The sequence below is a fragment of the Saccostrea cucullata genome, unplaced genomic scaffold, assembly GCF_032062105.1.
Source record: "Saccostrea cucullata isolate Sc308-1 unplaced genomic scaffold, CSIRO_AGI_Scuc_v1 ctg5316, whole genome shotgun sequence".
Taxonomy (NCBI): domain Eukaryota; kingdom Metazoa; phylum Mollusca; class Bivalvia; order Ostreida; family Ostreidae; genus Saccostrea; species Saccostrea cuccullata.
The window spans coordinates 1-22,267 of record NW_026930502.1 but is presented as its reverse complement, the minus strand read 5'-3'; the positions used below and the strand labels follow the sequence as shown (position 1 = coordinate 22,267).

Genomic DNA, 22,267 nt, shown 5'->3' with positions numbered 1-22,267 from the left:
AATAGAACTTAAGAAATGAGGACTTTAAACGAGACTGTTAACTACTTTACATCTTTTATGAATTGTATAAACGTAGAGCATGTTCTTGTGTGTCGAATCAACTGAGATATATACACTCCGTATGCAGGTGATAAAGGTTTATTGCTTCATAAGAAAGGGAAGTTGAATACGATTTGAGCTCGAATACGATACGAACGCGAGTTCAATACGATTTTGCAACTAAACGAAAGAATGGGGCAATTTTTTGTTGATTGGAAAAACATCAGAGGTAAATCTAAATGTTGAATTGAAGGCCACAGCAGGAGATTTCTTTTCGTGTTTTTTTAATAAATTCTAATTCATGCAAACACAAAACCAAGTCTTTAAATAAAAGGTACCTACCGAAACTTTATTTTCTAACAACACACTGTTAAAAAAAACATAGCCTTCGAAACCACAGAGATATTGTCAATATGATATTTGAGGAAAGTTTTTATAACAACTTCGGAGTTCTTGTACAAAGAATTAGAATTGTTTTAACAAATTATGTTTGCAGATGACTAATGAAAAGATATGCTAATTTACAAGTTTCATTTCTACTAAAAAGCAGTTGTCTGTGGTGTCGAAAAGTCCTATGTTTGATTCTACATGCATTAAATTTAGTAAAATTATGTGATATTAAATTCCCTAAAAGTTCCGTGACGTTTTCTATGCATCAACTTGTGATTTACACTTCTTCTCTAATATGTTTTTGTACAGTACTTCTGAACTTTCTCCTTTCAATGCTGTCCATATTTTTATAATTATTTTAGGGGTAAAGAAAGGGGCTTGGTAGAACATAGCCTAAAACACACTATGTATCTATTTAGGAATTTAGTATAGATAAGGTGATTTAAATTCGGTTTGGTTGATGGGAATATAATAAAAATTGAAAAGTGTCATATAATTTTCATTTATTTCCTACTTACAATGGGAAATATGAGTTTAAGATGGATTTCCATTTGTAGAATAAAATCCACGTTCCTCTAAAATACAGTTTGTAAAAATGAGCCTTACTAATATAACAGTGTTATAACTGCTTTGTCAGCTTAGATCTGTTCGTATTTTCGTGAAAACTATTTTTTCGGGAAAGGGGGAGCAGAATTTAAAGATTTTATTCCTTAGAAAGTGGACTATGTGTAAGAGTTAGATTAGCACTTTTAGAATGAAATTGAAGTTCCCCTTAAAATCAAACTTACAAACAAAGACTAGGCTCTTTACCTGCTTTGATAGCTGGGACCTGTACGTTTAATTCTTGCAATCTGTCTTATTCTTCTTGACATCTGAATTTTTTAAGATAGAAGGATATACGGTTTTCATATTGCTTCTCAACCTTAAACACAAAATTTTAATTTCATCTTCCTCCTCGGTTAAGGTATTCTTTTACACATATGAAGAAAAAATCACTCATTAGTATCTTATATAATATTTAATGCTACAGTGCATACATATGAAATCAATCACTGATTGTCTAGGTATGATGATGAAACCAGGAAAAAACATGCGCATTTTAGCAGGTCTTCTGATGATTTTCGTATCCGATTTTAACAACATACAGGCGATAGATGCATCCACCAATCAGATCGCTATAGCGTCCCTGGCAGGAAGTATTGCCTTGATAGCATCTCAGAGTAAGTTGCATACATTGAAAATAATTTTTTTTTTCTTTCGCTTCAATATTTATTTTTGGTATATTTGATTTGGCATAATACTTTTCGACAACAAATATAAACGCGAATATCTGTTTCAGATGTGAAATAAAATATTTTGAGCAAACGATGTCTTTTTTTATAGGTGGAGTGGTTGACTTGGTCGTAAACGATATTGTACTTCTGACAGGAATAGTTTTATTTATTACCTATCCAAGAACGCCAACGCAGAGGAATGGCGAGGAGACACGTAAGTAAATGAAGCACTGAGCAATCGAGTGTTTCTGTGAGTGAGAAAGAGTGTCAGGGAATGAGCGAGCATGTCTTTGAATGAGTGAGCGTATCTGTGAATGGGTGAGCATATCACTGAATGAGCGATAGTGTCTGTAAATAAGCGAGCCTGTCTGTGAGTGAGCAATTGTGTCTTTGAACGAGCGAGCATTTCTTTGAATGAGTGAACGTATCTGTGAATGAATGAGCATGTCAGTGAATGAGCGAGCTTGTTTGTGTGAGTTTGTAAGAGTGTTTGTGAATGAGCGAGCGCGTCTTTGAATGAGTGAGTGAGTGTATATTATGTAAATGAGTGAGCATGTCAGTGAATGAGCGAGTCTGTCTTTGAGTGAACGAGCGTGTCTGAGAATAAGCAAGAGGGCTGTGAGAGAGCGAGTCTGTCTTTGAGTGAGCGAGCCTGTCTGTGAAAGAGCAAAATATTTTGCCAGTAAGCGGATGTAAAGTCAAAGTTGTGTATATTTAAAAGACAGGGGATGTGTGAGTGAGACATCGATAATAACCAGCCAGTGAGTCAGTGTGTGAAATATACTCCGTGTGTTCTTACACCTTGTATACAAGTCAGTACATGTCAGTGTGTGAAGTATACTCCGTGTGTTCTTACACCTTGTATACAAGTCAGTACATGTCAGTGTGTGGAGTATACTCCGTGTGTTCTTACACCTTGTGTGTATATGTCAGTGTGTGGAGTATACTCCGTGTGTTCTTACACCTTGTATACAAGTCAGTACATGTCAGTGTGTGAAGTATACTCCGTGTGTTCTTACACCTTGTATACAAGTCAGTACATGTCAGTGTGTGGAGTATACTCCGTGTGTTCTTACACCTTGTATACAAGTCAGTACATGTCAGTGTGTGGAGTATACTCCGTGTGTTCTTACACCTTGTATACAAGTCAGTACATGTCAGTGTGTGGAGTATACTCCGTGTGTTCTTACACCTTGTATACAAGTCAGTACATGTCAGTGTGTGAAGTATACTCCGTGTGTTCTTACACCTTGTATACAAGTCAGTACATGTCAGTGTGTGGAGTATACTCCGTGTGTTCTTACACCTTGTATACAAGTCAGTACAAGTCAGTGTGTGAAGTATACTCCGTGTTACAGGGAAAAGTGGCTCGCATGATTTTCATGCGATTGCCTTTTCATGTGTGTGCGAAAATCATATAAAAACCATGCGAAAAGTTCCACATGCGAATTTCATGTGAATGTCCTCATATAATATTCATGCGAAATTCATGCGATTTTCATGTGACTGAAATTTCGCATGATATTCATGCAAATTCCAAATTATCAGTTTTTCATGTAAAAATCGTGCGAAATTCGCATAAATATTATGTGATATTCATATACACAAGAGAAAAGCAATGAACAAAGAAATTGAACATTTCAATATTTATTTAGGTTTTTCTGCCACATCAAGTGATAAAAATTGCCAGTCTCTGATATCATATTGCATGTGTTCCTGGGTAATCCATTGACTTTAATGATTGTTGTGTTTACAGGCAGTTTTTCAGTACATCTTTCTTTCAGTCTTGTGTCCTGACAAGTGTTTCCTACAAAGATTATTAATTTATTAATTAATTAATTAATTAATTAATTATTTAATTATTATATTAATTAATATAAAATACTATTACCCATACTAATATTCCAATTGTTTAGGTCAAAGGGACCAATTCCTAGATTAGGATGACATTAAATACAATAAATTCAATGATATCACTTGAAAAGTCCATGTTTTGGCAACTTGAATACAGGTATGTTAAATGTAGATAGAACGTCCTATCGTTAAAATGATTTTGTCCTACGGACCCGATTATTCTAACTATGTTAAATGGTACTATATGTTTAGAGCGAAACAGTAAAGACCATGTGTTTAACAGATTCATAACTGCATATTAGATGTCAGACACCATACAGTGTGTTATTGACCCAGCGACTCTATATATCGGGCTGCTATTGAACCATAAATGAGATAAACATTTTCATTTTAATTGTGATGTTCCAATTGGATGACAATAAACATGTAAATTATGAATTTTTAATATATTACAGACAACAGTAAAATACTGAAAAGATTGATTTTTTTTAAATCTGCACAGAATAATTAGAAATTTAGAATACCTCAACTGTGAATAAATCAAATGCAATATATACAGTACCGACCAGACCCAACCTGACACAAAGCAGTCCCAGAGCAGTCCCGGGGACTGCTTTCTGGACTGCTAAAGCAGTCCCGCAGCGGTCCCATCCCACAGCGGTCCCAGAGCAGTCCCACAGCAGTCCCAGAGCGGTCCCAGCAGTCCCAGCGGTCCCAGAAAGCAGTCCCAGCAGTCCCAGAAAGCAGTCCCAGTGGGCGGGGTTTATTAATTTAATGGGCGGGGCTAACTAAGAAATGAGATTTCCAATAAACAATAGAACTATAAAAAGCAGCTGAATTTTTTTCTGAGCAGTATGCCAGGAATCCTAACAATGCGAAGGTCATTTACATGTATGAGCAGTACCCGCATAGATTTGAAACAATTTGAAATAATACCTACATCAATGAATTACTCTAAATATGTATATTTAATCACAATTATCTTGGGTTTTTTGTGATTGATACTGGCTCCCATATTTATTTCCTATACAGAAAATTAAAATTGAATTAATTATATTTCACCAGAATTAGTTTTAATTAGATCTAATCATTATAGATCATGGCCGATTTCCATACTATCGGGATACTCTAAAGGCATTTTTAAAAAGTATAAGGGCTTTTGAAAAATTCGTTGCTAATTTTGCCAAGTAATATTATTCAATATTGATTATTCTTTACTGACATGTTAATTCAAAAATTATTGTTTTATTTGTAAATTGTATTAGTGACCAGTATAGAATCCTAAGATTATGTTCAATATTAATTAATCTTGAAAGAAATTTATACACATTTCCTTTATCTTTTTTATGCATTACATTTTTTACATAGATTGAAATTAAGGTCATTGTTAATTGAGCAGCATGTTCAATGATGTGTAACACTGATACGTGTACCCAAATAACATGCATGATTAATTTTCTGCCCAAAGGCGATTGAAACCACAGGTGTTTATAATACCATTTCATTCATACACATTATCGGCCAGGTAAACAAAAGCAAAACAAAAAAGAAATAAATCACAATTCCAGGTATTTTCAACTGTTTATTAATTTTTTTTTTTTAATTTACTCTTTTAATAACTTATTTATAAATTAAAACTAATTCATCTGTAAATTCCCGTATAATTGTTCAAATTGCTTATGTTACGGAAGAATGGTGGCATAATTTTATTTCATGTCATAAAATAAATAGATTTTTATTTGAGGGTTGTATGTAATATTCTTTTAGCGTTGTGCTTGTAAAACGTGTAGCCTTTTCAATTAAAATATCTTATATCTAAATGTAATGGTTTTTTAAATAGCGCCAAATGAAAATTTTGAGTTTTTAATTTTAGATTTAATAATAAAATAAATCTACATTTAGACATTTTTTCTCATGAGCCTGTAGTTTTATATACTTTAGAAATAAGAATCTCCTCCTGACTTCCTTATTTAACAACTTTATTTTTAAAAATATTCTTTTAATTATTACATTTGTGTAAATATACAGTCCCTAAAACTATAAATTAACTATAATACATGTAATCTCAAGTTTTTTAGAGATTATAAGAAATCCTTGCTTATCAAACAGTTTAAACTCCTCTCTGCTGCAAGTAAACAAAACAATAGGGAGTCTGCAAATTCAGAATACACAAGGGGGCGGAGCTATCATGTCACTCAGAACCTTTTTCACACATGAGTGAACAAAGCAGTCCCAGAAAGCAGTCCCAGGGGCAGCTGGGACTGCTTTTCATAGCAGTCCCAGAGCAGTCCCATAGCAGTCCCACAGCGGTCCCAGAGCAGTCCCACAGCGGTCCCAGAGCAGTCCCAAAGCAGTCCCGGGGACTGCTTTCTGGGACTGCTTTGGTGTCAGGTTGGGTCTGGTCGGTACTGTAGTTACACTTTTTTGCATGGACCTCAAATTAATCCCCTAGAAGATTGAACCTTTTGTTTGACCTATGTCTAAATTATTTTATGGGATTCAATTGGTCTATAAAAGTTGTGTTTACATGTGTCAGAACAAAAACACTGTCTGTGTGTTGTGTTCTGACACATATGTAGAAAAATGACAATTAGTTTAAATAAAAATAACCTTAAACTACTTACTCAAAATTTAGTAAACCTTCATATAGATGTCACTGAGCATGAAAAGGACCAGTCGATTCACCTGACTGCGTTACTTAGAACCTGAAATGAGAACGCAATCCGAATTTACTCTGAAAGATTTCGTTGCAAGTTGAATTAACAATAAAAATGTGCATTATAACCACAAAATATGACAAAAAATCAACAAAGCATACATATTTACCATTGTTTCAAAGAGTATATCACAATCAGCCAAAAGGAAAGTCTAGAACAAACCATAGAAAGGAGCTCTTGCTGACTCGGATTTTTTTTTCTGTAACAGATAGTGCAAGTAGAACCTGGCTAATCGGTTTCGTATTCATCCAAGAATCGGGAAATAACTTAATCTTTGTAATATTAGTCGTTCAAATTTTTATCTTAAAAATGCATTTCCACTTCAAAGACGAACGCAGATGACTAAGTGATATAAATTTACTTTATGGAACCAAAGCTAGTTCTTTTATGGAATGCCGTACGTCACAAATTACGTCATCATGCGACTTAGAAAGCAGAAAGAAAGAAAGAGCAGAATGTTTTCAACTCCATATTTTCTGTAAGTTTGTAAGATTCTCATCTTCTTTTTTATATCAGACGTATGTAATAACTTTATTTGGGAATATTTGTTGAAAGCTTAATAACAGATATGAGATTCAAGTGGATCTAACGTTATCTATGGTAACGCATAACGTTATGTGTTGAAAATGAAAGATGGGCCTAGTACAGGTTCTCTGCTTTTCTTACAATATTATTGGCCTATTGATATGCCTAATGATTTAATGTGTTTTTAATTCCTGTTGCATTGGGATCTAGTATATAAAAATTAAACTGCAGCAATCAAATAGCACACGTAGCATTGGGGGGGGGGGGGGGTTGTAGATAGAATGCTGATGTTCTATCGTTAAAATGATAAAAAAAAAATTAATGTCCTACGTACCCGGTGAGGGCTTAAGATTATTCTAACTGCGGTGGTAAATTGCAACCCTCCCTTTTGGATTTGCAAAAAAAAAAGGAATAAGAAGAATTAAGTTCCAAATTTTTGTTTGTTTGTGTTTTTACCATAGAAAATGTTCAGTGAAAAGCTAATGTTGTAGGATAGTATTCTCAGGTTCTGAGATCAATATTTTCCTTTCTTTTTCAAAAACCTTTCAGGTAATAAATCCATACAAATATTTTTTCCTAGTTTTATATCAACCTCTTCCTTTAAAAACCATACCCCAAGTTATATAACTACATGCAGGTGTAAAATGTACATTATAATACCCCCCCCACTTTGAAAAAATCCTTCCACCCCTCGACAAAAAAAAAATACCCCACTGTCCTGTCCACAAGTACCTGTGCATGTGCATTCCAAAATGTATGCAGATTTAAGAGGCTTACTTACATCTGGAATGCAAGACAGAAAGTCCTAGTCACTTCCCTAAAATGAGTCATACTGTACATATATTTACAAAATATTTATTAATTCGAAAATATTTATTAAATGTTGTATTCTATACTCACAGGCATAATTTGCTGGTTATAAGCAGATCTCTGCACGGCACTCCCTTATACCACACTGATAGCTTCTCAAAGATTATAAATATGATACATGTAAGCAGGTAAGAAAAAAATATAAGAGAGAAATATTTTTTGCAAAGCCTGTGGTAAACATTGTTTGTTATATCGTGTATAACAATCAATAACAATTTTGTTATTACGTGTATAACAATTTTGTTATTACGTGTATAACAATTTTATTACATGTATACATGTAGAAAAACCTAGCCATTCAGCTTATATTTGCTCATCTTGCATTTCTTTAATGTAAATACATGTATATAATCTTCGTTAATTTATAGAATACATGTTTTTGATTTAAATAAAGTGACAAAGAGATAATGAACTAAATGTTATTGAACCTACAGTACCTGACATTTTTTAGTTTCTCTGTATAGGCACAGTTACTTGTCATCACAAGGATCAGATTTCAAGTACCAGAGTAGTCCTAACTCCTAAATTTTCCCAATTTGTCAAAAGTACATGTAAGTATTTTATAATATTTTTTGTTAGCTCACCTGAGCCGAAGGGTCAAGTGAGCTTTTCTGATCAAAGTTTGTCCATTGTCTGTCTGTCGTCGTTGTTTTTGTCATTAACTTTTCACATTTTCGACTTCTTCTCAAGAACCAGTCGGCCAAATTCAACCAAACTTGGCACAAAGTATCTTTAGGTGAAGAGGATTCAAGTTAGTTCAAATGAAGGGCCATGCCATATCAAAGGGGAGATAATTCAGAAATGATGAAAATTTGATGGTATGATTTAAAAATCTTCTTCTCAAAAACCACTGTGCCAGGAAAGATGAATCTTACAGGGAAGCATCCTCAGGTAGTGTAGATTCAAGTTTATTCAAATCATGACCCTCAGGGAAAAGGGCGGGTCCACAATGGCCAAACAAAGTATTACATAGAAACCCTTCGGACTTTAATTATGGAATTTAATCTCATAACCAATTATGACTAAGCTGGGAATATTTCATTGAATTTTTCTCACCTAAGCCAGAAGCTTAAGTTAGCCCTTTTTATGCCCCAGTAAACAAAGTGTTGGGGTACAGTGTATAGTTTTTGTCGTGTCCGTCTGTCTGTCTGTCTTTCTGTCTGTCTGTTTGTCCTCAAAAACTTTAACCTTGCCCATAACTTTTGATTTATTGGAGCCATGACTTTCATATTTCACATGTGTATTCCTTGTGACAAGACCTTTCTTTGGGTACTACCAAATTTGACCTCTTGACCTTGGAGTTTGACTCACTTTTACATGATAATTTTACACTTTTACTTTGGCCATATCTTTTGAACAGTACACACCAGGACATTTATACTTCACATGTGTATTTTTTATTAAAAGACCTTTCACTGGATACCAACAACCTTTACCCTTTGACCTTGACCTTGTAGATTTCTGTACCTGTGCAAAACTTGAACCTTGGCCATAACTTTTGAACGGTAAGGGATAAGGTTTTCATACTTTACATATGTAATCCTTGTGAGACGACCATTCATTGGATACCAAGCACGTTGACCCTTTGACCTTGATCTTTGAGTTTGACCTACTTTAAAAAACAAGCCTTAACCATAACTTTCAAAGGGTTAGGGCTAGTGCTTTCATATTTTACAAATTTAATTCTTGTGATTAAAGACGTTTTATTTGATAACAAGAACTTTGACCCTTTGACCTTGACCATGGAGTTTGACCTACTTTTAAAAGAAAATTAACCTTGGCCATAACTTCTGAAAGGTTAGGACTAGGGCTCCCATACTCTACATAAGTAATTCTATGTGGCAAGACCTTTCAATGGATACCAATTAGTAACTTAGCCTTTAGGACTTGACCTTGGAGATTTTTGTACTTATTGAAAAAAAAACTTTAATAATGGCCTGCTTTTAAATTTCACAATTGCTTTCCAGTGAGAATATCATACTTTTGGTACCTATTAATTAATTTGCATTTAAGAAAAGTTTAATCTTTGCTATGTTGTCATACGGGGCATCAGTGATTCACAAACATATCCTGTTTTTGGTCAAAATTTGTCATAAAATTTTTCATTTTGATTTCATGCATTGTTGATCGAAACTTTAAATGCATTTTATAAAAAAAGTGCTATTGTAAAAATACCAGCTTGTAAAAAATTCTTAAATTTGTGAGATTCTCAATAATATGATACATTTCAGCTAGTGACACAAGAGAAGAATGTGGAGTAAATGCCAATAAAGGCTAGACTGCAGGGGTATACCTGACTTCTCGGCAATTTCTGGTTATCACCATCCGAATGACCGATTCAGAGGAGAAGAATAACTTCAAGGTGACTCTTATGCATTGGTAAGGATTTAAATTTAATTTCATTAATATGGACACTTGAGGGATGCAAGTGTCAATTTATTGTTATTTGTTTTTAGACCTATTGCTTCTCTTTTCATCAGTTGCTGTGTGTCCCATTAGTAACAAATTATCCATTACTGACTGAACCATTATCAACCAAATTTTGCATGGTAAAAGTGCTTCTTGATAGAATGCAAACAAACTAAGTACATTTAAAGTATATACTTATAATGAGTATTAAAGAGTTCCATTTCCCAAATTGTACATTACTTTTCCCCTGGGTACCCAGTAATAGCTTCTGATGTTATAGAAGACATATAAAAAATGCAGTAATTCTTTGACAGTCATCTTTTTCTGCTCCTTGGTACTCAGCAAATAAACTTATGCATACATATATTATTTTATCCTATGTTTACGCCTTTATATATGCCTATATGACATCTTAAAGCGAGGACTGAAATATAAGGCAAACTTCAAGGTCAAGGTCAAAAGATCAAATTGTTAGCTTCTGAAGGAAGGTTTTGTCATAAGGAATAATTTAACCAGTGAAATATGAGAATTTTAGTATTAACTGTTAAAAAGTTATGGCCTAGATTATATTTTTTAAAAGTGGGTCAAACTCTTAGGTCAAGACCAATTTTAAGGTAAAAAAAACTTATTGAATGGTCTTGTCACAATGATTACAAAATAATGTGAAGTATCAGATTGATTGAACTATAAACTGTTCAAAATTATTAGCCTAGGTTAAAGTTTAGGAATTTCTTTTGTAAAAGTGGATCAAACCCTAATATCAAGGTCAAGAGGTCAAATATTATAGTACCCCGATAAAGTTCTTGTTACATGAAATACACCTGTGGAATATGAAGCCATAGCCCCAATCACTCATAAGTAATGTGTTTAAAGGAACATATTAAGACAGAAAGATGGAAATAACGGTACAAAAACAATATTAACCCAACAATCTTTGATAACAGAGGCGGAATTAGTGCATAATATTTCCATGACGGTTTAAATAGTAAAACAGATACAAACTTATTCCTTTAAAAAGTTGAACTTTGAAGATATAAGATTCATGACTAGTCTTAATAATATTTTTAGATTTATTTCTGTTCTTTGCTTTACAGAGATCTTTCGCTGATGGACTCAAATTGTTCAGGAAAAAATCCATTTGCATCTAACCACATGCTACCACAGCCACAGATTTCTGGCGTGTGTTCAGAAGGAAGGTAAATTTTGCTTTTAAATTCCCTTGCAACAGATACAAATTGCATCATCAGATATAGGTCAATGAAACAGAGACAATTATCTCAAGGTTTAATTGATACCTGACACAAGATTGTTTTTAAGTTTAAAGTCATTTGCAGGAAAATTGTTTTCATTTTTTGTCAATAATTTTATACTTAAGAAACATTATAATTATACTTTTAATTATGATTTATGATGTATGATTTTGAAATCATTAAAATTTATGATGTATGTTTTTTAATTTTTTAAAGATCATTTACAAAGTAGGCAATATAAATTCAACCTTTTACCAAATTGAACTTAGGGGTGATATGAGATTGCTATATCTACTTTTGTTCATATTTTATGTTATCTTGATAAGTAGGGAAATATTGACTTTGGAAATGCAGTAACTGTTGTAAAATTCATGACTGTATTTCATTTACCGGTACCCAGTATTCATTACAATTATTTTCTCTTGCAGATGAAACAATCTCCAGACAGATGGGTGGCCCTTAAGCAGAGAATGTTAAAAAGAATTGAAGCATTCAATAAAGAAGATTAAGAAACAGAATGTGTCCAGTTGTTTGTTCATCAAAAGAATAACTTGGATAATCATAGTGGTGCTTCCTCAAAATCTGCATGTGTTAAAATTAAGCAGTTTCAAATTAAGATTTAGATAAAGCTCATTAAGTCATTTGCTGGATCAGATTTTGAGATTGTACTTATTGCATTTTTTTGAATACAGTAACAGTGAAACGTTGATGATTAGTTGTACAAATTCATATACAGATCTAAGTATTAGAATTTCCTAATACTTTTCATCAAATGGATTAATAGAATTGAAAGTCCAATATACTAGGAAAAATGTATAAATTACATCACATGGATTTGATATGAATATATCATGATATTTACATGAAATTCGCATGAAATTCGCATGAAATTCATCTGAAAAGCTGTAAAGAAAGCAGCAAAAATATTCATGTGAATTTCGTGCGAATTTTTATTCGCATGATATTCGTGCGAATTTCATGTCAAAATCGCACGATATTTTCATGCGAATATCATGTGTGGTCCTTTTCGTCTCCTTTTCATGTGAAGAATTCGCACGATATTCATGCAAATTTCATATGAAGTTTATGCGAGCCACTTTTGCCTGTGTATACAAGTTAGTTCAAGTCAGTGTGTGATGCATACTCTGTGTGTTCTTATACCTTGTATACAAGTCAGTACATGTCAGTGTGTGGAGTATACTCCGTGTGTTCTTATACCTTGTATACAAGTCAGTACATGTCAGTGTGTGAAGTATACTCCGTGTGTTCTTACACCTTGTATACAAGTCAGTACATGTCAGTGTGTGGAGTATACTCCGTGTGTTCTTACACCTTGTATACAAGTCAGTACATGTCAGTGTGTGGAGTATACTCCGTGTGTTCTTACACCTTGTATACAAGTCAGTACATGTCAGTGTGTGGAGTATACTCCGTGTGTTCTTACACCTTGTATACAAGTCAGTACAAGTCAGTGTGTGGAGTATACTCCGTGTGTTCTTACACCTTGTATACAAGTCAGTACAAGTCAGTACATGTTAGTGTGTGGAGTATACTCCGTGTGTTCTTACACCTTGTATACAAGTCAGTACATGTCAGTGTGTGGAGTATACTCCGTGTGTTCTTACACCTTGTATACAAGTCAGTACAAGTCAGTGTGTGAAGTATACTCCGTGTGTTCTTACACCTTGTATACAAGTCAGTACATGTCAGTGTGTGAAGTATACTCCGTGTGTTCTTACACCTTGTATACAAGTCAGTACATGTCAGTGTGTGGAGTATACTCCGTGTGTTCTTACACCTTGTATACAAGTCAGTACATGTCAGTGTGTGAAGTATACTCCGTGTGTTCTTACACCTTGTATACAAGTCAGTAAATGTCAGTGTGTGGAGTATACTCCGTGTGTTCTTACACCTTGTATACAAGTCAGTACATGTCAGTGTGTGGAGTATACTCCGTGTGTTCTTACACCTTGTATACAAGTCAGTAGATGTCAGTGTGTGGAGTATACTCCGAGTGTTCTTAGACCTTGTATACAAGTCAGTACATGTCAGTGTGTGGAGTATACTCCGTGTGTTCTTACACCTTGTATACAAGTCAGTACATGTCAGTGTGTGAAGTATAATCCGTGTGTTCTTACACCTTGTATACAAGTCAGTACATGTCAGTGTGTGGAGTATACTCCGTGTGTTCTTACACCTTGTATACAAGTCAGTACATGTCAGTGTGTGGAGTATACTCCGTGTGTTCTTACACCTTGTATACAAGTCAGTACATGTCAGTGTGTGGAGTATACTCCGTGTGTTCTTACACCTTGTATACAAGTCAGTACAAGTCAGTGTGTGAAGTATACTCCGTGTGTTCTTACACCTTGTATACAAGTCAGTACATGTCAGTGTGTGAGGTATACTCCGTGTGTTCTTACACCTTGTATACAAGTCAGTACAAGTCAGTACATGTCAGTGTGTGGAGTATACTCCGTGTGTTCTTACACCTTGTATACAAGTCAGTACAAGTCAGTGTGTGAAGTATACTCCGTGTGTTCTTACACCTTGTATACAAGTCAGTACATGTCAGTGTGTGGAGTATACTCCGTGTGTTCTTACACCTTGTATACAAGTCAGTATATGTCAGTGTGTGGAGTATACTCCGATTGTTCTTAGACCTTGTATACAAGTCAGTACATGTCAGTGTGTGAAGTATACTCCGTGTGTTCTTACACCTTGTATACAAGTCAGTACATGTCAGTGTGTGGAGTATACTCCGTGTGTTCTTACACCTTGTATACAAGTCAGTACATGTCAGTGTGTGGAGTATACTCCGTGTGTTCTTACACCTTGTATACAAGTCAGTACATGTCAGTGTGTGGAGTATACTCCGTGTGTTCTTACACCTTGTATACAAGTCAGTACATGTCAGTGTGTGAAGTATACTCCGTGTGTTCTTACACCTTGTATACAAGTCAGTACATGTCAGTGTGTGGAGTATACTCCGTGTGTTCTTACACCTTGTATACAAGTCAGTACATGTCAGTGTGTGGAGTATACTCCGTGTGTTCTTACACCTTGTATACAAGTCAGTACATGTCAGTGTGTGGAGTATACTCCGTGTGTTCTTACACCTTGTATACAAGTCAGTACAAGTCAGTACATGAGGAAAACTGACAGAAAATGTAGTTTATAAGATTCAAAGCCATTCAGACATAGCATGGGCATGGACGAGTAATTACAAGTATCCATTATTTGTTATATAACTCTTTACATGCATTTAAAGTCCATTTAAAAAGCTCACATCAAAGGTTGGTTCATTTTTGAGTATATTGAAGTATATACTTGTCTAATGTAAGTAAAATCAGATTTAGTAAAATAAGATTCATCATTTCAGAAGTTACCTGTAGGTCTCCTCCCGTCATACCGAACGCTCAAGGTCCCCCTCCCACGGGTCCTTTCCCCGTGGGTTCTTCATACCGGTATACATCTTATGTCGCGGGTTACAGCTCGTCCGGTGATCCCTCCACAACTTGTCAAGCTGACGGACAATGGTCACCTGTAGTCTTCCAATGTAGAGGTATCTCTCTCTTTCTCTCTCTCTCTTTAACATAAAGCTAGTTCACTCGACCAGCACTTATAGATTTTATAATTTTGTGTGATCATTCATTTAAAGCTGAAAAACCCTGATGATCAACATAAACAGAAATCAGAGATTTTTTTATCATAAAGGATACACAAAATGCTTTTTTCCAAATATTTAACAGTTATGAGATTTTTCTTTCACCAGATGAAGAGTTTATCAGTGCTTCATATGGAATATCATATTCTTTCCTTTTTTGAACTAATTTCACTAATCAACAAGAAAGAAAAGGAAAATAAACACCCAAAATGGGACTTTTTAGTTTTTGAAGGTTCTAGTATGCACATTACAGGGACCCTACTAATAGACTTCTGAGCTTGAAAATATGTTCTCTATCTCCATACATCTCACACAGCAATCCTTTTTTGGACTAAATTCTCTTAGAAATAATAACCCAGCTTTATTTAAGTATATATAAGATTTTTTAAAAATATTTTGTTGATTTAAGAAGTTATAAATTGTAATATCAGATTATGCTAATAAATTTGTTACTTTTGAGTACAAATAAATGTAAACGATAAATAAGACAATTTATCAAAAATTTGAGATACCGCTTTACATTCAATTCTTGATAAACACTGGGGCAAAATGACAATTTTGAGAAATTAATGAAATGTAAAATGTTTCAAATGATGCACTGCTTATTGATATACTTATTACTAGTATAATATTATTATTACATATTATTATGTTAATGATCACACAAAATCTTTGAAACATTTTACCACTGCTTGCCAGCATGTCATAACTTTATATAGATCAGTCTGCCAGTGCTACTTAGGATGAACGTTACAAGCTTTATGTTAAGGATACACGAAAGGTTTCCTAAGGTTAAACTTTATACTAGCACTGGCACGCTGTTTAAAAAATGTGTGTGATCATTGATATAAAACCATGACACGTTGATTAACACGTAAAGATTTATCATTAACAGTACGCTATTGTTCGATGTTTAGCGCTGGCAGAATAATCAATAACATTATGCTATTACACGTTTTTCAACAGACTGATCACTAGCATAAAGTTATGACGTGTTGATTAGCACTGGTAAACTTGCTCGTTCATTAGCACTGACACACTAATCATTAACATAACTCTATCATTAGTTCACTAACACTGACACACTAATCATTAACATAATGCTATTACTCAATCATAAAAACTGACAGACTTATTATAAACATAACGCTATAACGCGTTGTTCAGCACTGACAGAATAATCATCATTACGCTATTACTTGTTCATAAACACTGGCACACTTATCATTAACATAACGCTATAACTCGTTCATATATAAGCACTGTCAGACTGATCATTTAAGTCATTAGTCGTTCATAAGCACATGCAGAATATTCATTAACATCACGCTATTACTTGTTCATTAGGACTGACAGACTAATCTTTAACATAATGCTATTACTCGTTCATTAACACTCACAGACTAACCATTAACACAACGCTATTTCTCATTCATTAACACTGACACACTAACCATTAACACAACGCTATTACTCGTTCATTTACACTGGCACACTTATCATTAACATTACGCTATTACTCGTTCATTAGCACTGTCAGACTGATCATTTAAGTTATTTGTCGTTCATAAGCACATGCAGAATATTCATTAACATTACGCTATTACTTGTTCATTAACATTGACAGACAAATCATTAACATTACGCTATTACTCGTTCATTAACACTGACACACTAACCATTGACACAACGCTATTACTGGTACTTTTGACTATTGACTAGCATTGGCAGATTGCTCTGCAGTTTTGAGGGCAGACTCCGGTGCCAGCGGAAATGACGGAGTGTATACAATTATCCCGGATGGTACGACCCAGAAACAAGTCTTCTGTGATATGACGACTAAGGGTGGCGGGTGGACGGTGAGTTCTTCTTAATCAATCTATAACTGTAAAGATATGAATAAATATTGCACAATCATTTTTGACATCCAAAAGCAGAAGAAAAATTCAAATTCTACAAGATGTTTATTCTGAAAAAAAGTTTAAATATTAATGAATAGGATAAAACCTGAAGCCTGGAATAGGTATTTCCTTTCTTTTATTTATCTTGTAAAACACACCTAACAAAAAAACTTCTCAAATATTTTTCGATAACTAATGTTTTTGGTAGGTCATACAGCGGCGAGAGGATCAATCAACAGATTTTTACAGAACTTGGGAAGAGTACAAGGCGGGATTTGGAAATCCTGCACAGAATCATTGGATAGGTAAAGATAACTGGATCAGTAAACATCACTAGATAGGTAAAGATAACTGGATCTATAAACATCACTAGATAGGTAAAGATAACTGGATCTATAAACATCACTAGATAGGTAAAGATAACTGGATCGGTAAACATCAATAGATAGGTAAAGATAACTGGATCTATAAACATCAATAGACAGGTAAAGATAACTGCATCTATAAACATTAATAGATAGGTAACGATAACTGCATCTATAAACATCAATAGACAGGTAAATATAACTGGATCTATAAACATCAATAGACAGGTAAAGATAACTGGATCGGTAAACATCACTGGATAGGTAAAGATAACTGGATCTATAAACATCAATAGATAGGTAAAGATAACTGGATCTATAAACATCAATAGACAGGTAAAGATAACTGGATCTATAAACATCAATAGACAGGTAAAGATAACTGGATCTATAAACATCAATAGACAGGTAAAGATAACTGGATCGGTAAACATCAATAGACAGGTAAAGATAACTGGATCTATAAACATCAATAGACAGGTAAAGATAACTGGATCTATAAACATTAATAGATAGGTAAAGATAACTGGATCTATAAACATCAATAGACAGGTAAAGATAACTGGATCTATAAACATCAGTAGACAGGTAAAGATAACTGGATCTATAAACATCAATAGATAGGTAAAGATAACTGGATCTATAAACATCACTGGATAGGTAAAGATAACTGGATCTATAAACATCAATAGATAGGTAAAGATAACTGGATCTATAAACATCACTAGACAGGTAAAGATAACTGGATCTATAAACATCAATAGACAGGTAAAGATAACTGGATCTATAAACATCAATAGATAAGTAAAGATAACTGGATCTATAAACATCAATAGATAGGTAAAGATAACTGGATCTATAAACATCAATAGATACATGTAGGTAAAGATAACTGGATCTATAAACATCACTAGACAGGTAAAGATAACTGCATCTATAAACATCACTAGACAGGTAAAGATAACTGGATCGGTAAACATCACTGGACAGGTAAAGATAACTGGATCTATAAACATCAATAGACAGGTAAAGATAACTGGATCTATAAACATCAATAGACAGGTAAAGATAACTGGATCATAAACATTAATAGATAGGTAACGATAACTGCATCTATAAACATCAATAGACAGGTAAAGATAACTGGATCTATAAACATCAATAGACAGGTAAAGATAACTGGATCTATAAACATCAATAGACAGGTAAAGATAACTGGATCGGTAAACATCACTGGATAGGTAAAGATAACTGGATCTATAAACATCAATAGACAGGTAAAGATAACTGGATCTATAAACATCAATAGACAGGTAAAGATAACTGGATCTATAAACTTAAAACATTGCTGTGACGTCAAGCCTTTGTTCTTGCAGTCTAAAAATTTACCTGTAGCCGTCCGATAATAATAATTACCAGTCTGATAATATATTATCGGACGGCAATGATAACAAAATCGGACGGTGTTTAAAAAACAAAAAGAAGAGTGAAATTAAGATTAAATATGTCCAGAAACCCCCAATAATTATGTGAGGAAAAAATTCAGGGAAACCAAACGCAAGGAAATTAAGTTGATCACAATACAAAATAGCAAATCCATGAAAAGAAATCCAAGTTTAAACCTTCCACAACATTAATTTTCACTCTTTAAAAGAGTTTTTGATTCAGCGCTTTGAATTAGCGAATTTAAATCCATTTCTGAAAAAGATTCTGCAATCACTTTTTATGTTTTTTCCCCGATGGCCACACTTTCAAAACCTGAGAATTTCCATTATCTAAGCTAAAAATTCAGCTAGGGTAAAAATCCGCATTTTACTTGCCATGGTGATGGTTAAAATATCACCCAAAATTATGTCAGCATCAATGTCAATTTATGCACATCATAAATAAAAATGCCCCCCCCCCAAATCTTTCACCACCGTACCCATGTCCTGCTTAACGAAACCACTGCCATTGAATGAATGAAATTAATGAAACAAGAGTTCACTCACTTTTTTACTGTTCACTCATTTCTTTTATCTACTTATCAGACGGGTAGAAAACAATTGATGCTTTAACTCCCATTGTGTTATTATCGGAATCTCCAGGTAACTTTTGGACATTTAAATGGCAATGTTTTAAGAAGATATATGCCTCACTGTTCTATATGTAAAATTATCAGGAACAGTTTCGGCCCTAACGGGCCTCAAACAGTCTGATAATTTTACATATAGAACAGTATTCGGCATATATCCATTACATAAATAGACAGGTAAAGATAATTGGATCTATAACCATCAATAGACAGGTAAAGATCACTGGAGAGGTAAAAATAACTGTAGAGATAAAATCACTTGATAGGCAAAAGGAAACAAATAGGAAAATGAGCATTCTTCATGATCAAAAATCTATAAAAACAATTTAACAATGCATATTGCTCGTAATGTTTGTATATACCAAAATAATTATATATTTTCAGAAAGTAGGTATTGTGTAGTTTCTGAAAATGATTAAAAAATATTTCAGTTGCACATGGCATCGAAATTCATCATAAATTCATTTGGAAATTCAATTTATTAAAGAATGAGTATTATTCTAGTTTTTTTTTTCTTGGTCTTGGTTAATATATAAAGAGATATTTTTATTGTTGTGTTGAGAATTATGAGAATGTTGAACATTTTTTAACATACAGTTTTAATTTTGGGGGGTCTGGGGTGAAGTAGGGGGAGATTATCGCAAGAATTTTAGCATTTTTACATATAAATATTACCCCTGCATTGATTTGGATAATGGCAAAATTGCTCAAATAGTGCGCAACTTTTAATCAAGTTAACGAAAAATTGGAACAACCAATAAAACATATTCCTGTATAATATTATTTCATCGTAATTTTTGGGAGTTGAACTTTGTTCAATCTCCCATGGTCATCACGTATTTAACATGCGCAGTAATTTGTGTTGATTATATAGAGCCGAAAGCGAGGCTACTGTGTCACCCGATTTACCCTGATGATATTCAACAGAAAACATACATAAACATCCGCAACAAATAGTTCATGTCATTTTCTCCTGAATTGATCTAATTTTCATAATTTGAAATGTAAGTAAATGTATTGATAAAGTAATCTTATTTTGAATTTTAGATTTCATAAAAAGTAAAACTAAATTAAAAAAAACCTCAAAGTTTTTCGTAGCGTCATATACTCAAAGAGATACAAACGACAACTCTACATATACTGACTGCAAGCGGTGAATCTAGTCTTCTCGACGCCCGGTGGTCCCGTATTTTTAGCAATATCTTTTTTACCGGTGCAGAGAATTTATTCAAACTTTTCATGAATATTTCCTTGGTTTAAATTAATTCATTAATGCATTAAAACTTCAGGAAATATGCGTTTTTTAGTAAATCAGCAGTATCACCTTCCATCTAGTACACTGTTATAAATGTTACTAGTGTATTAAAACCAAAAACAGACACCCATGTTTTCGTAAAATCGCGATTCAAAGCAACAAAATGAAGTATACTTTTTTAATAAAAGGAAAAGCTCATTCACATACCACATAATTTGTACGCGCACAAACTCTCACATATACCCCATAATAGAAGGTGCACAACGGCAATATGTAACTAGTGCTAATTGTAACGGGGACCGTTACAGATGTTCCCCAAATGCTCCCCAACTCCCTTTTGGTGCCAGATTCCCGATAAGCTTCATTAAATAAGACAAACTCTATGCATTTGAGACTTTAACAATTTACCCAGAAGTGTACCAAATTCATTCAAATTTTAGCATTGCACGCATGCGCATGTGAATGCATGTGCGTAATAACCATATCATCTTGTCTACACAATCTATGTATTTTGATATACTAAATGTTAAAGTATTTAATCCAAAATTATTAAAAAATACGCTCATTCAGGTGTATTTTTGATATTACTAATTTCACGTGCACGCACGTGCATACATGAGCATGGTGACCATACTTTCTTCTAGAAGTCCAATACATCTATGTTCCAAATCCCACCCCGTTTGGTTGAAAACCAAGGGAGTTATAGCTGTTTAAAGTTTCAGCCAATCAGATTCCAGCGCACGTACACGCACATGTAGATGTGCATGGAGACCATACCTTCTTGTAGAAATCCATCATATCTATCTATGTTCCCAATCCCATCCTGTTTGGTTGAAAACCAAGGGAGTTATAACTGTTTGAAGTTTCAGCCAATCAGATTGCAGCGCACGTACACGCACGTGTATGCATGTGATTAGTGACCATACCTTCTTGTAGAAATCCATTATATCTATCTATGTTCCAAATCCCATCCTGTTTGGTTGAAAACCAAGGGAGTTATAGCTATTTAAAGTTTAAGCCAATCAGATTGCAGCGCACGTGCATGCACGTGCTTTCATGATAATTGCTATATATCATGTTGTAGGATATCCTAATGCATGGCTATGTTCAAAATTTCAAAGGATTTCATCAAAAAACAAGAAAGATATTGAGACTTTAGTTTCAGCCAATCAGAGCGAAGCGCACGTGCATGCGCGTTAGATCTTGCTATTTTGGCCATGTCATATTGTCTATGCTACTAATATATCTTTATATTATGAGTTTCAAAGCATTTCATCACAAATGTAAAAAGTTACGCTTATATCAATTAAATCGGTCATTTCACGTGTTGCACGTGCACGCTCTTGCAAGCACGTGCGCGCAAAATGACCTTCGTTCCGCAAATCTACATAACATGCCTACTGACCCTAAAAAGGTTTTACCTAAGTTGGATGTGTAGTTTAAAAGATCACTCCCGGACAAAAAAGTACCCAGGAAGAAGAAGAAAAATAATAATAATAATAAGAAACAGAGTAAAAACAATATGTTCCCCAACTTCGTTTGGGGAACATAATAATAACTAGTGCTAATTGTAACGGGCACCGTTACAGATGTTCCCCAAACGATCCCCAACTCCCTTTTGGTGCCACATTCCCTTTAAGCTTCATTAAAGAGGGCAAAATCTATGCATTTAAGACG

The 22,267-nt window shown here is 34.1% G+C and overlaps 1 protein-coding gene and 2 long non-coding RNA genes across 3 annotated transcripts; 2 read left to right on the top strand and 1 right to left on the bottom strand.

Annotated features, from left to right (window-relative positions):
* Positions 1-1,682: 1,682 nt before the first annotated feature.
* LOC134228837 (ryncolin-1-like) lies at positions 1,683-17,201 on the top strand (the record flags this gene model as incomplete). Its single annotated transcript, XM_062710535.1, has 4 exons — positions 1,683-1,917; positions 14,711-14,893; positions 16,718-16,854; positions 17,105-17,201. Coding segments are annotated over exons 1-4 (538 nt in total), but the record flags the coding sequence as incomplete, so codon positions are not given.
* LOC134228835 (uncharacterized) lies at positions 3,474-6,453 on the bottom strand. Its single transcript, XR_009984086.1, has 3 exons — positions 6,384-6,453; positions 6,182-6,262; positions 3,474-3,510 (listed from the first exon to the last, which is right to left on the bottom strand). It is a non-coding gene; the product is annotated as an uncharacterized LOC134228835 (long non-coding RNA).
* LOC134228834 (uncharacterized) lies at positions 6,609-11,215 on the top strand. The gene is made up of 5 exons (XR_009984085.1): positions 6,609-6,752; positions 7,702-7,797; positions 8,134-8,220; positions 9,901-10,048; positions 11,173-11,215. It is a non-coding gene; the product is annotated as an uncharacterized LOC134228834 (long non-coding RNA).
* Positions 17,202-22,267: the final 5,066 nt, after the last annotated feature.